General features: G+C 51.3%; 1 protein-coding gene across 2 annotated transcripts in view; it reads right to left on the bottom strand.

Annotated features, from left to right (window-relative positions):
- The window catches only part of LOC118375369 (tensin-1-like), a 280,910-nt gene that overhangs the window by 195,256 nt on the left and 73,592 nt on the right, over positions 1-12,062 (bottom strand). For both annotated transcript variants that reach the window (XM_052493038.1, XM_052493035.1), the window contains exon 3: positions 4,125-4,162. Coding sequence is in view for 1 of the 2 variants with exons in the window: in XM_052493035.1 (XP_052348995.1) it covers positions 4,125-4,162 (38 nt within the window). In the remaining variant the exon portion in view is untranslated. The remainder of the gene's footprint in view (positions 1-4,124; positions 4,163-12,062) is intronic.

The following is a 12,062-nucleotide window of genomic DNA, read 5'->3' as shown; positions in this document are numbered from 1 at the left end:
GGAGGAGGGCAGATGGAGCTGGGTAGAGTTGGAGGAGGGCAGAGGGAGCTGGGTAGAGATGGAGGAGGGTATAGGGAGCTAAGTAGAGCTGGAGGAGGGCAGATGGAGCTGGGTAGAGTTGGAGGAGGGCAGAGGGAGCTGGGTAGAACTAGAGGAGGGTATAGGAGGCTGGGTAGAACTGAGGAGGGTAGAGGGAGCTGGGTAGAGATGGGAGGAGGGCAGATGGAGCTGGGTAGAGATGGAGGAGGGTATAGGGAGCTAAGTAGAGCTGGAGGAGGGCAGATGGAGCTGGGTAGAGTTGGAGGAGGGCAGAGGGAGCTGGGTAGAGATGGAGGAGGGTATAGGGAGCTAAGTAGAGCTGGAGGAGGGCAGAGGGAGCTGGGTAGAGTTGGAGGAGGGCAGAGGGAGCTGGGTAGAGATGGAGGAGGGTATAGGGAGCTAAGTAGAGCTGGAGGAGGGCAGATGGAGCTGGGTAGAGTTGGAGGAGGGTATAGGGAGCTGAGTAGAACTGGAGGAGGGCAGAGGGAGCTGGGTAGAGTTGGAGGAGGGTATAGGGAGCTAAGTAGAGCTGGAGGAGGGCAGATGGAGCTGGGTAGAGTTGGAGGGCAGAGGGAGCTGGGTAGAGATGGAGGAGGGTATAGGGAGCTAAGCAGAGCTGGAGGAGGGCAGAGGGAGCTGGGTAGAGTTGGAGGAGGGCAGAGGGAGCTGGGTAGAGATGGAGGAGGGTATAGGGAGCTGGGTAGAGCTGGAGGAGGGCAGAGGGAGCTGGGTAGAGATGGAGGAGGGCAGAGGGAGCTGGGTAGAGATGGTGGAGGGCAGAGGGAGCTGGGTAGAGATGGAGGAGGGTAGAGGGAGCTGGGTAGAGATGGGAGGAGGGCAGATGGAGCTGGGTAGAGTTGGAGGAGGGTATAGGGAGCTGGGTAGAACTGGAGGAGGGTATAGGGAGCTGGGTAGAGCTGGAGGAGGGCAGAGGGAGCTGGGTAGAGATGGAGGAGGGTATAGGGAGCTGGGTAGAGCTGGAGGAGGGCAGAGGGAGCTGGGTAGAGATGGAGGAGGGTATAGGGAGCTGGGTAGAGCTGGAGGAGGGCAGAGGGAGCTGGGTAGAGATGGAGGAGGGCAGAGGGAGCTGGGTAGAGCTGGAGGAGGGTAGTGGGTAGAGCTGGGTAGAACTGAGGAGGGTAGAGGGAGCTGGGTAGAGCTGGAGGAGGGTAGTGGGTAGAGCTGGGTAGAACTGAGGAGGGTATAGGGAGCTGGGTAGAGTTGGAGGAGGGTATAGGGAGCTGGGTATAGTTGGAGGAGGGTATAGGAGGCTGGGTAGAGTTGGAGGAGGGTATAGGGAGCTGGGCATAGTTGGAGGAGGGTATAGGGAGCTGGGTAGAGTTGGAGGAGGGTATAGGGAGCTGGGTATAGTTGGAGGAGGGTATAGGAGGCTGGGTAGAGTTGGAGGAGGGTATAGGGAGCTGGGTATAGTTGGAGGAGGGTATAGGGAGCTGGGTATAGTTGGAGGAGGGTATAGGGAGCTGGGTAGAGTTGGAGGAGGGTATAGGGAGCTGGGTAGAACTGGAGGAGGGTATAGGGAGCTGGGTAGAGCTGGAGGAGGGTATAGGGAGCTGGGTATAACTGGAGGAGGGTATAGGGAGCTGGGTATAACTGGAGGAGGGTATAGGGAGCTGGGTAGAACTGGAGGAGGGTATAGGGAGCTGGGTAGAGTTGGAGGAGGGTACAGGGAGCTGGGTAGAACTAGAGGAGGGCAGAGGGAGCTGGGTAGAGCTGGAGGAGGGTAGTGGGTAGAGCTGGGTAGAACTGAGGAGGGTATAGGGAGCTGGGTAGAGTTGGAGGAGGGTATAGGGAGCTGGGTAGAGCTGGAGGAGGGCAGAGGGAGCTGGGTAGAGATGGAGGAGGGTATAGGGAGCTGGGTAGAGCTGGAGGAGGGCAGAGGGAGCTGGGTAGAGATGGAGGAGGGCAGAGGGAGCTGGGTAGAGCTGGAGGAGGGTAGTGGGTAGAGCTGGGTAGAACTGAGGAGGGTAGAGGGAGCTGGGTAGAGCTGGAGGAGGGTAGTGGGTAGAGCTGGGAAGAACTGAGGAGGGTATAGGGAGCTGGGTATAGTTGGAGGAGGGTATAGGAGGCTGGGTAGAGTTGGAGGAGGGTATAGGGAGCTGGGTATAGTTGGAGGAGGGTATAGGGAGCTGGGTAGAGTTGGAGGAGGGTATAGGGAGCTGGGTATAGTTGGAGGAGGGTATAGGAGGCTGGGTAGAGTTGGAGGAGGGTATAGGGAGCTGGGTATAGTTGGAGGAGGGTATAAGGAGCTGGGTATAGTTGGAGGAGGGTATAGGGAGCTGGGTAGAGTTGGAGGAGGGTATAGGGAGCTGGGTAGAACTGGAGGAGGGTATAGGGAGCTGGGTAGAGCTGGAGGAGGGTATAGGGAGCTGGGTATAACTGGAGGAGGGTATAGGGAGCTGGGTATAACTGGAGGAGGGTATAGGGAGCTGGGTAGAACTGGAGGAGGGTATAGGGAGCTGGGTAGAGTTGGAGGAGGGTATAGGGAGCTGGGTAGAACTAGAGGAGGGCAGAGGGAGCTGGGTAGAGCTGGAGGAGGGTAGTGGGTAGAGCTGGGTAGAACTGAGGAGGGTATAGGGAGCTGGGTAGAGTTGGAGGAGGGTATAGGGAGCTGGGTAGAGTTGGAGGAGGGTATAGGGAGCTGGGTAGAACTAGAGGAGGGCAGAGGGAGCTGGGTAGAGCTGGAGGAGGGTATAGGGAGCTGGGTAGAGTTGGAGGGCAGAGGGAGCTGGGTAGAGCTGGAGGAGGGTAGTGGGAGTTGGGTAGAGATGGAGGAGGTTAGAGGGAGCTGGGTAGAGTTGGAGGAGGGCAGAGGGAGCTGGGTAGAGCTGGAGGAGGGCAGAGGGAGCTGGGTAGAGCTGGAGGAGGGTAGTGGGTAGAGCTGGGTAGAACTGAGGAGGGTAGAGGGAGCTGGGTAGAACTGAGGAGGTTAGAGGGAGCTGGGTAGAGTTGGAGGAGGGCAAAGGGAGCTGGGTAGAGTTGGAGGAGGGCAGAGGGAGCTGGGTAGAGCTGGAGGAGGGCAGAGGGAGCTGGGTAGAGCTGGAGGAGGGTATAGGGAGCTGGGGAGAGCTGGCAGCTCTGGAACATTTCAGTAATGGCTGCCAGATGAAGGGCTGTGACGTGTGTGTGTGTGTGTGTGTGTGTGTGTGTGTGTGTGTGTGTGTGTGTGTGTGTGTGTGTGTGTGTGTGTGTGTGTGTGTGTGTGTGTGTGTGTGTGTGTGTGTGTGTGTGTGTGTGTGTGTGTGTGTGTGTGTGTGTGTGTGTGTGTGTGCTATAAATCTAAAGTCTAGTAAATCTCTAACTGCAACGTATTGTAAAAAATCTATTTTTTCTCATCTCCAGCCCTCCTTCACCACCCCTCTCTCTCTCTTTCCGTCACTACTTCCCATCTTCTTCTAAGTGCCCCCCCTTCAAAAACACCAAGCCCGTCGACCATGTAGCGAGCTGCCGTTTATTTTTAGAAGGGGGTGATGTCGAACATACAAAGGCTCAGCCAAGTCAAACACATACTGGGACAGCCTGCACTTGTTTTCAGATTCCTCCGACATTAAGAGTGCAGGAACACTGTTCCTGCCGAGGTCCCGTCCACCTCATTAACACAACATTACCTTCTGATAAGCTCTGCTTGGCTTTGAAGGAAAGAGAGTTGAGCTAACTAAAGCACTAAGAGCTAACCACAGGAGGTTGGTGGCACTGTAATTTGGCAGGACGGGCTCATGGTAATGTGAGGAATAGAAATCAGTACAATGGTATCAAATAGTAAAACACATGGTTTCCATGGTTTCCATGTGTTTTGATGCCATTCCATTCGCTCTCCGTTCCGGCCATTATTATGAGCCCTCCTCCCCTCAGCAGCCTCCTGTTGCGTCAACAGAGGATGACTTGGTAGAGCTACACTGCACTTGACTCTTGTGCCCTTGAGATGTGACGTGATGACATAAGATGTAATGACAGTTCATAACAACCTACATGTAAAAAGTTTAGCTGCCTAAAAAAGACTGCGTTCCCATTGCTTAGACATGCCCATTCGGCAACATAAGAGCCCTGAGGAAAGCTGCTGCTCTTACCTTCACTTCACATGTCTTGTGGCAAGTCAGCCGGCACACTAGAAGATGGGAGAAAAACAGGAATTCATAGTTAGTTTACATTTCCTAAAAAGTATTACATTCAAGCATTGCTGAGCGGAAGGAAATGCATCACTGAGTAAATTAAAAGAGTGTATTGAAATTCTACCTCGTCAAAGTTCAACATGTTTACTCTATGGTCAAAGTAAAATATTATTGACTGTTAAAGACTGATGCTGCCCACTACCGGGGTCTGGGGTTTGGTGCTCTTGGGTCTGAAAAGAGCAGGATCTGGCGAGAGAGAGCAGGGCCTGAAGAGAGAGAGCACGGTCTGGCGAGAGACAGGGTCTGGAGAGACAGACAGGGTCTGAAGAAAGAGACAGGGTCTAAAAAGAGAGACATGGTCTGAAGAGAGAGAGAGAGTCAGGGTATGAAGAGAGAGAGAAGCAGGGTATGAAGAGAGAGAGAGTCAGGGTATGGGGAGAGTCAGGGTATGGAGAGAGAGAAAGAGTCAGGGTATGAAGAGAGAGACATGGTCTGAAGAGAGAGAGAGAGTCAGGGTATGAAGAGAGAGAGAGAGGCAGGGTATGAAGAGAGAGAGAGAGAGAGAGTCAGGGTATGGAGAGAGAGACAGGGTATGGAGAGAGAGAGTCAGGGTATGAAGAGAGAGAGAGAGAGTCAGGGTATGAAGAGAGAGAGAGAGGCAGGGTATGAAGAGAGAGAGAGAGACATGGTCTGAAGAGAGAGAGAGAGTCAGGGTATGAAGAGAGAGAGAGAGAGGCAGGGTATGAAGAGAGAGAGAGAGTCAGGGTATGGAGAGAGTCAGGGTATGGAGAGAGAGAGTCAGGGTCTAAAGAGAGAGAGTCAGGGTATGGAGAGAGAGAGTCAGGGTCTAAAGAGAGAGAGTCAGGGTCTAAAGAGAGAGAGTCAGGGTATGGAGAGAGAGAGTCAGGGTCTAAAGAGAGAGAGTCAGGGTCTGAAGAGAGAGAGTCAGGGTATGGAGAGAGAGAGAGTCAGGGTCTAAAGAGAGATAGTCAGGGTATGGAGAGAGAGAGTCAGGGTCTAAAGAGAGAGAGTCAGGGTCTAAAGAGAGAGAGTCAGGGTCTGAAGAGAGAGAGAGAGGGTCTGGAGATAGAGAGAGAAAGGGTATGAAGAGAGAGAGAGTTAGGGTATGAAAAGAGGGAGACAGGGTCTGAAGAGAGAGACAGGGTCTGAAGAGAGAGACAGGGTCTGAAGAGAGAGACAGGGTCTGAAGAGAGAGACAGGGTATGACGAGAGAGAGGTTCTGGAGAGAGAGTCAGGGTCTAAAGAGAGAGAGTCAGGGTCTGAAGAGAGAGAGTCAGGGTCTGAAGAGAGAGAGTCAGGGTCTAAAGAGAGAGAGTCAGGGTATGGAGAGAGAGAGTCAGGGTCTGAAGAGAGATAGTCAGGGTCTGAAGAGAGAGAGAGAGGGTCTGGAGATAGAGAGAAAAAGGGTATGAAGAGAGAGAGAGTCAGGGTATGTAAAGAGGGAGACAGGGTCTTTAGAGAGAGACAGGGTCTGAAGAGAGAGACAGGTTCTGAAGAGAGAGACAGGGTATGACGAGAGAGAGGTTCTGGAGAGAGAGACAGGGTCTGAAGAGAGAGAGTCAGGGTATGAAGAGAGAGAGAGAGAGTCAGGGTATGGAGAGAGAGAGAGTCAGGGTATGGCAAGAGTCAGGGTATGGAAAGAGAGAGTCAGGGTATGGAGAGAGAGACAGGGTCTGAAGAGAGAGAGGGTCTTTAGAGAGAGACAGGGTCTGAAGAGAGAGAGTCAGGGTTGGAGAGAGTCAGGGTATGGAGAGAGAGAGTCAGCGTATGGAGAGAGAGACAGGGTCTGAAGAGAGAGAGAGTCAGGGTATGGAGAGTGAGAGTCAGGGTATGGAGAGAGAGAGTCAGGGTATGGAGAGAGAGTCAGGGTATGGAGAGAGAGGCAGGGTCTGAAGAGAGAGAGAGTCAGGGTATGGAGAGAGTCAGGGTATGGAGAGAGTCAGGGTATGAAGAGAGAGAGGGTCTGTAGAGAGAGACAGGGTCTGAAGAGAGAGAGTCAGGGTATGGAGAGAGTCAGGGTCTGGAGAGAGAGAGTCAGGGTATGGAGAGAGAGAGTCAGGGTATAGAGCGATAGAGTCAGTGTATGAAGAGAGTCAGGGTATGGAGAGAGAGAGAGTCAGGGTATGGAGAGAGAGAATTGGGGTATGGAGAGAGAGAGAGTCAGGGCCTGGGGAGAGAGACATGGTCTAGAGAGAGACAGGGTCTGGAGAGAGAGAGTCAGGGTATGGAACGATAGAGTCAGTGTATGAAGAGAGTCAGGGTATGGAGAGAGAGAGTCAGGGTATGAAGAGAGCCATGGTGTGAGAGCTGAGAAGCTTGTCTGGGTTTGGTTGTAGAATAGGGGTAGAATAGTCCAAGATGGATAGAGATGAACCATACTCCAAACTAGACTAACCAATAGATGCTTAGTCTATTTACAGTGGGGAGAACAAGTATTTGATACACTGCTGATTTTGCAGGTTTTTCTACTTACAAAGCATGTAGAGGTCTGTCATTTTTATTATATGTACACTTCAACTGTGAGAGACGGAATCTAAAACAAAAATCCAGAAAGTCACATTGTATGATTTTTAAGTAATTAATTAGCATTTTATTGCATGACATAAGTATTTGAACACCTACCAACCAGTAAGAATTCTGGCTCTCACAGACCTGTTAGTTTTTCTTTAAGATGCCCTCCTGTTCTCCACTCATTACCTGTATTAACTGCACCTGTTTGAACTCATTAACTGTATAAAATACACCTGTCCACACACTCAATCAACAGACTTCAACCTCTCCACAATGGCCAAGACCAGGGAGCTGTGTAAGGACATCAGGGATAAAATTGTAGACCTGCACAAGGCTGGGATGGGCTATAGGACAATAGGCAAGCAGCTCGGTGAGAAGGCAACAACTGTTGGCACAATTATTAGAAAATGGAAGAAGTTCAAGATGACGGTCAATCACCTTCGGTCTGGGGCTCCATGCAAGATCTCACCTCGTGGGGCATCAATGATCATGAGGAAGGTGAGGGATCAGCCCAGAACTACACGGCAGGACCTAGTCAATGACCGGAAGAGAGCTGGGACCACAGTCCCAGAAAACCATTAGTAACACACTACGCCGTCATGGATTAAAATCCTGCAGCGCACGCAAGATCCCCCTTCTCAAGTCAGCGCATGTCCAGGCCCGTCTGAAGTTTGCCAATGACCATCTGGATGATCCAGAGGAGGAATGGGAGAAGGTCATGTGGTCTGATGAGACAAAAATAGAGCTTTTTGGTCTAAACTCCACTCGCCATGTTTGGAGGAAGAAGAAGGATGAGTACAACCCCAAGAACACCATCCCAACCATGAAGCATGGAGGTGGAAACATCATTCTTTGGGGATGCTTTTCTGCAAAGGGGACTGGACGACTGCACCGTATTGAGGGGAGGATGGATGGGGCCATGTATCGCGAGATCTTGGCCAACAACCTCCTTCCCTCAGTAAGAGCATTGAAGATGGGTCTTCCAGCATGACAACGACCCGAAACACACAGCCAGGGCAACTAAGGAGTCGCATTGTAAGAAGCATCTCAAGGTCCTGGAGTGGCCTAGCCAGTCTCCAGACCTGAACCCAATAGAAAATCTTTGGAGGGAGCTGAAAGTCCGTATTGCCCAGTGACAGCCCCGAAACCTGAAGGATCTGGAGAAGGTCTGTATGGAAGAGTGGGCCAAAATCCCTGCTGCAGTGTGTGCAAAACTGGTCGAGAACTACAGGAAACATATGATCTCTGTAATTGTAGTACCAAATATTAAGTTCTGCTTTTCTGATGTATCAAATACTTATGTCATGCAATAAAATACAAATTAATTACTTAAAAATCATACAATGTGATTTTCCGGATTTTTGTTTTAGATTCCGTCTCTCACAGTTGAAGTGTACCTATGATAAAAATTACAGACCTCTACATGCTTTGTAAGTCTGAAAACCTGCAAAATCGGCAGTGAATCAAATACTTGTTCTCCCCACTGTATATTCATTCAGATATACTTGAGTTAAAAAAAATGACCTCATAGTATTTCTTCTGAAGTAGGATAGAGTGAATGTGCTAGTCCTGAGCACTGATGTTAACTGTAATATTGTGTTGTAATATAACAACACAGGCTGGTATAATTAGTTCATGCCATTTAGTTTATATTTAGACACCTCAAGACTACATTTGCACTAACATTTGAGAGCCTCTTTGATTATTTAATTAAAGGCCTTGAGAGAAGTGACAGAGTGAAAACCTACAGCACACTACAACCCAGAGGAGACTCTGGTTCCCAGTGAAAACCTACAGCACACTTCAACCCTGAGGAGAATCTGGTTCCCAGTGAAAACCTACAGCACACTACAACCCTGAGGAGACTCTGGTTCCCAGTGACAACCTACAGCACACTACAACCCTGAGGAGACTCTGGTTCCCAGTGAAAACCTACAGCACACTTCAACCCTGAGGAGACTCTGGTTCCCAGTGAAAACCTACAGCACACTACAACCCAGAGGAGACTCTGGTTCCCAGTGAAAACCTACAGCACACTACAACCCTGAGGAGACTCTGGTTCCCAGTGAAAACCTACAGCACACTACAACCCAGAGGAGACTCTGGTTCCCAGTGAAAACCTACAGCACACTACAACCCTGAGGAGACTCTGGTTCCCAGTGAAAACCTACAGCACACTACAACCCTGAGGAGACTCTGGTTCCCAGTGAAAACCTACAGCACACTACAACCCTGAGGAGACTCTGGTTCCCAGTGAAAACCTACAGCACACTACAACCCTGAGGAGACTCTGGTTCCCAGTGAAAACCTACAGCACACTACAACCCTGAGGAGACTCTGGTTTCCAGTGAAAACCTACAGCACACTACAACCCTGAGGAGACTCTGGTTCCCAGTGAAAACCTACAGCACACTACAACCCTGAGGAGAATCTGGTTCCCAGTGACAACCTACAGCACACTACAACCCTGAGGAGACTCTGGTTCCCAGTGACAACCTACAGCACACTTCAACCCTGAGGAGACTCTGGTTCCCAGTGAAAACCTACAGCACACTACAACCCTGAGGAGACTCTGGTTCCCAGTGAAAACCTACAGCACACTACAACCCAGAGGAGAATCTGGTTCCCAGTGAAAACCTACAGCACACTACAACCCTGAGGAGACTCTGGTTCCCAGTGAAAACCTACAGCACACTACAACCCTGAGGAGACTCTGGTTCCCAGTGAAAACCTACAGCACACTTCAACCCAGAGGAGAATCTGGTTCCCAGTGAAAACCTACAGCACACTACAACCCTGAGGAGACTCTGGTTCCCAGTGAAAACCTACAGCACACTACAACCCTGAGACTCTTCCCAGTGAAAACCTACAGCACACTTCAACCCAGAGGAGAATCTGGTTCCCAGTGAAAACCTACAGCACACTTCAACCCTGAGGAGACTCTGGTTCCCAGTGAAAACCTACAGCACACTACAACCCTGAGGAGACTCTGGTTCCCAGTGAAAACCTACAGCACACTACAACCCTGAGGAGACTCTGGTTCCCAGTGAAAACCTACAGCACACTTCAACCCAGAGGAGAATCTGGTTCCCAGTGAAAACCTACAGCACACTTCAACCCAGAGGAGAATCTGGTTCCCAGTGAAAACCTACAGCACACTACAACCCTGAGGAGACTCTGGTTCCCAGTGAAAACCTACAGCACACTACAACCCAGAGGAGACTCTGGTTTCCAGTGAAAACCTACAGCACACTACAACCCAGAGGAGACTCTGGTTCCCAGGGTCCAGCTAAATACACTTATTTTATCCAGTCGAAGAGCATGGCACTGTTTGAATACTAAAAAGAATGGAGTGTTACAAAGCTATACATCAAGTGTAATTAACACATTTATAAACTATTGATTACTATGTATAGCTTTATAAGACTATAAATGACAAACCAGCCAGCTGTGGAGTAGTGAAAATGTATATTTCCCTGCTTTTCAGAGGAGTTGGTATTTAATGGAACTAATGAGATGCTACCTTCAACTTCGTTCAAACTGCATGCAGAGACATAAAAGGGCATCCAGGAGTTTGTCTGGCTCTGTGTAAGTGGGAAGACATGCTAAATCCTAATGTATCCCTTTAAGTATTGCACCAAAGGCAGAAAGTGCTCACCTCATGCACTACCATAAAAAGTGGTTTCCTCTCCACTATATTGTTCTCTGGAATACCACTGAACTGTGCTCCACCCACCCTGTCACAGAGTCCAGATACACTGACCCATTCTGTTCCCAGCATATAAGCCCTGAGGTAACACACTCCCCTGGGGTACAAGGGGAAGACAGAGAGAGGAGGACTTCCATATTGGGTGTGAAGGTGGCTGCCGCACAAGGGCCCAGTCAGGCTTTTCCCTTGTTAGGAAGTTAGAGCTCTGCAGTGTAAACAGAGCAGAAATAAAGGAGAGGGGGAACGATGGAAGAGGGCTAAGGGGGGATGAAGAGGATGGATAGAGGGGTAGAGGAGTAGACAGAAAAGCCTTAATGTTGACGTTACAGAGCGGGTAGTGGGGAGAGCGGGTAGTGAGGAGAGCAGGTAGTCGGGAGAGCGGGTAGTGGGGAGAGCAGGTAGTGAGGAGAGTGGGTAGTGAGGAGAGCAGGTAGTGAGGAGAGTGGGTAGTGAGGAGAGCGGGTAGTGGGGAGAGCGGGTAGTGGGGAGAGCGGGTAGTGAGGAGAGCGGGTAGTGAGGAGAGCGGGTAGTAGAGTGAGCGGGTAGTGAGGAGAGCGGGTAGTGAGGAGAGCAGGTAGTAGAGAGAGCGGGTAGTGAGGAGAGCGGGTAGTGAGGAGAGCAGGTAGTAGAGAGAGTGGGTAGTGGAGAGAGCGGGAGTGAGGAGCGGGTAGTGAGGAGAGCAGGTAGTGAGTAGGAGAGCGGGTAGTGAGGAGAGCGGGTAGTGAGGAGAGCGGGTAGTGAGGAGAGCGGGTAGTAGAGGAGAGCGGGTAGTGGGAGAGCGGGTAGTGAGGAGAGCGGGTGAGGAGAGTGGGTAGAGGAGAGCGGGTAGTGAGGAGAGAGTGAGCGGGTAGTGAGGAGAGCGGGTAGTGAGGAGAGCAGGTAGTAGAGAGAGCGGGTAGTGAGGAGAGCGGGTAGTGAGGAGAGCAGGTAGTGGGGAGAGCAGGTAGTGGGGAGAGCGGGTAGTAGAGAGAGCGGGTAGTGAGGAGAGCGGGCAGTGAGGATAGCGGGTAGTGAGGAGAGTGGGTAGTGAGGAGAGTGGGTAGTGAGGAGAGCAGGTAGTGGGGAGAGCGGGTAGTAGAGAGAGCGGGTAGTGAGGAGAGCGGGCAGTGAGGATAGCGGGTAGTGAGGAGAGTGGGTAGTGAGGAGAGTGGGTAGTGAGGAGAGCGGGTAGTGGGAGAGCGGGTAGTGAGGAGAGCGGGTAGTGAGGAGAGTGGGTAGTGAGGAGAGCGGGTAGTGAGGAGAGCGGGTAGTGAGGAGAGCGGGTAGTGAGGAGAGTGGGTAGTGAGGAGAGCGGGTAGTGAGGAGAGCGGGTAGTGAGGAGAGCGGGTAGTGAGGAGAGCGGGTAGTGAGGAGAGCAGGTAGTGAGGAGAGCGGGTAGTGGGGAGAGCGGGTAGTGAGGAGAGCGGGTAGTGAGGAAAACGGGGCTATTCCCTCAACCAGGTCCTTTGCAATGGGTCTGGACTCCCAAAGGCATGGGCTGAGCCCAGCTCGAGAGACGGAACGAGGGCTGAGATATTTCCTCTCTCATATGTGCAACACACACACGTACAGTACACACACACGCAAAGACAGACGCAGACACTACATTAGACTGTCACAGACATCAGACAACTCATGTACCATGCTCTGACCACTACATTAGACTGTCGTTGGAG

Source organism: Oncorhynchus keta, chromosome 34 (genome assembly GCF_023373465.1).
Source record: "Oncorhynchus keta strain PuntledgeMale-10-30-2019 chromosome 34, Oket_V2, whole genome shotgun sequence".
NCBI classification, from domain to species: domain Eukaryota; kingdom Metazoa; phylum Chordata; class Actinopteri; order Salmoniformes; family Salmonidae; genus Oncorhynchus; species Oncorhynchus keta.
The sequence above is the reverse complement of the archived record's forward strand: the minus strand, read 5'-3'. Positions and strand labels throughout refer to the sequence as shown.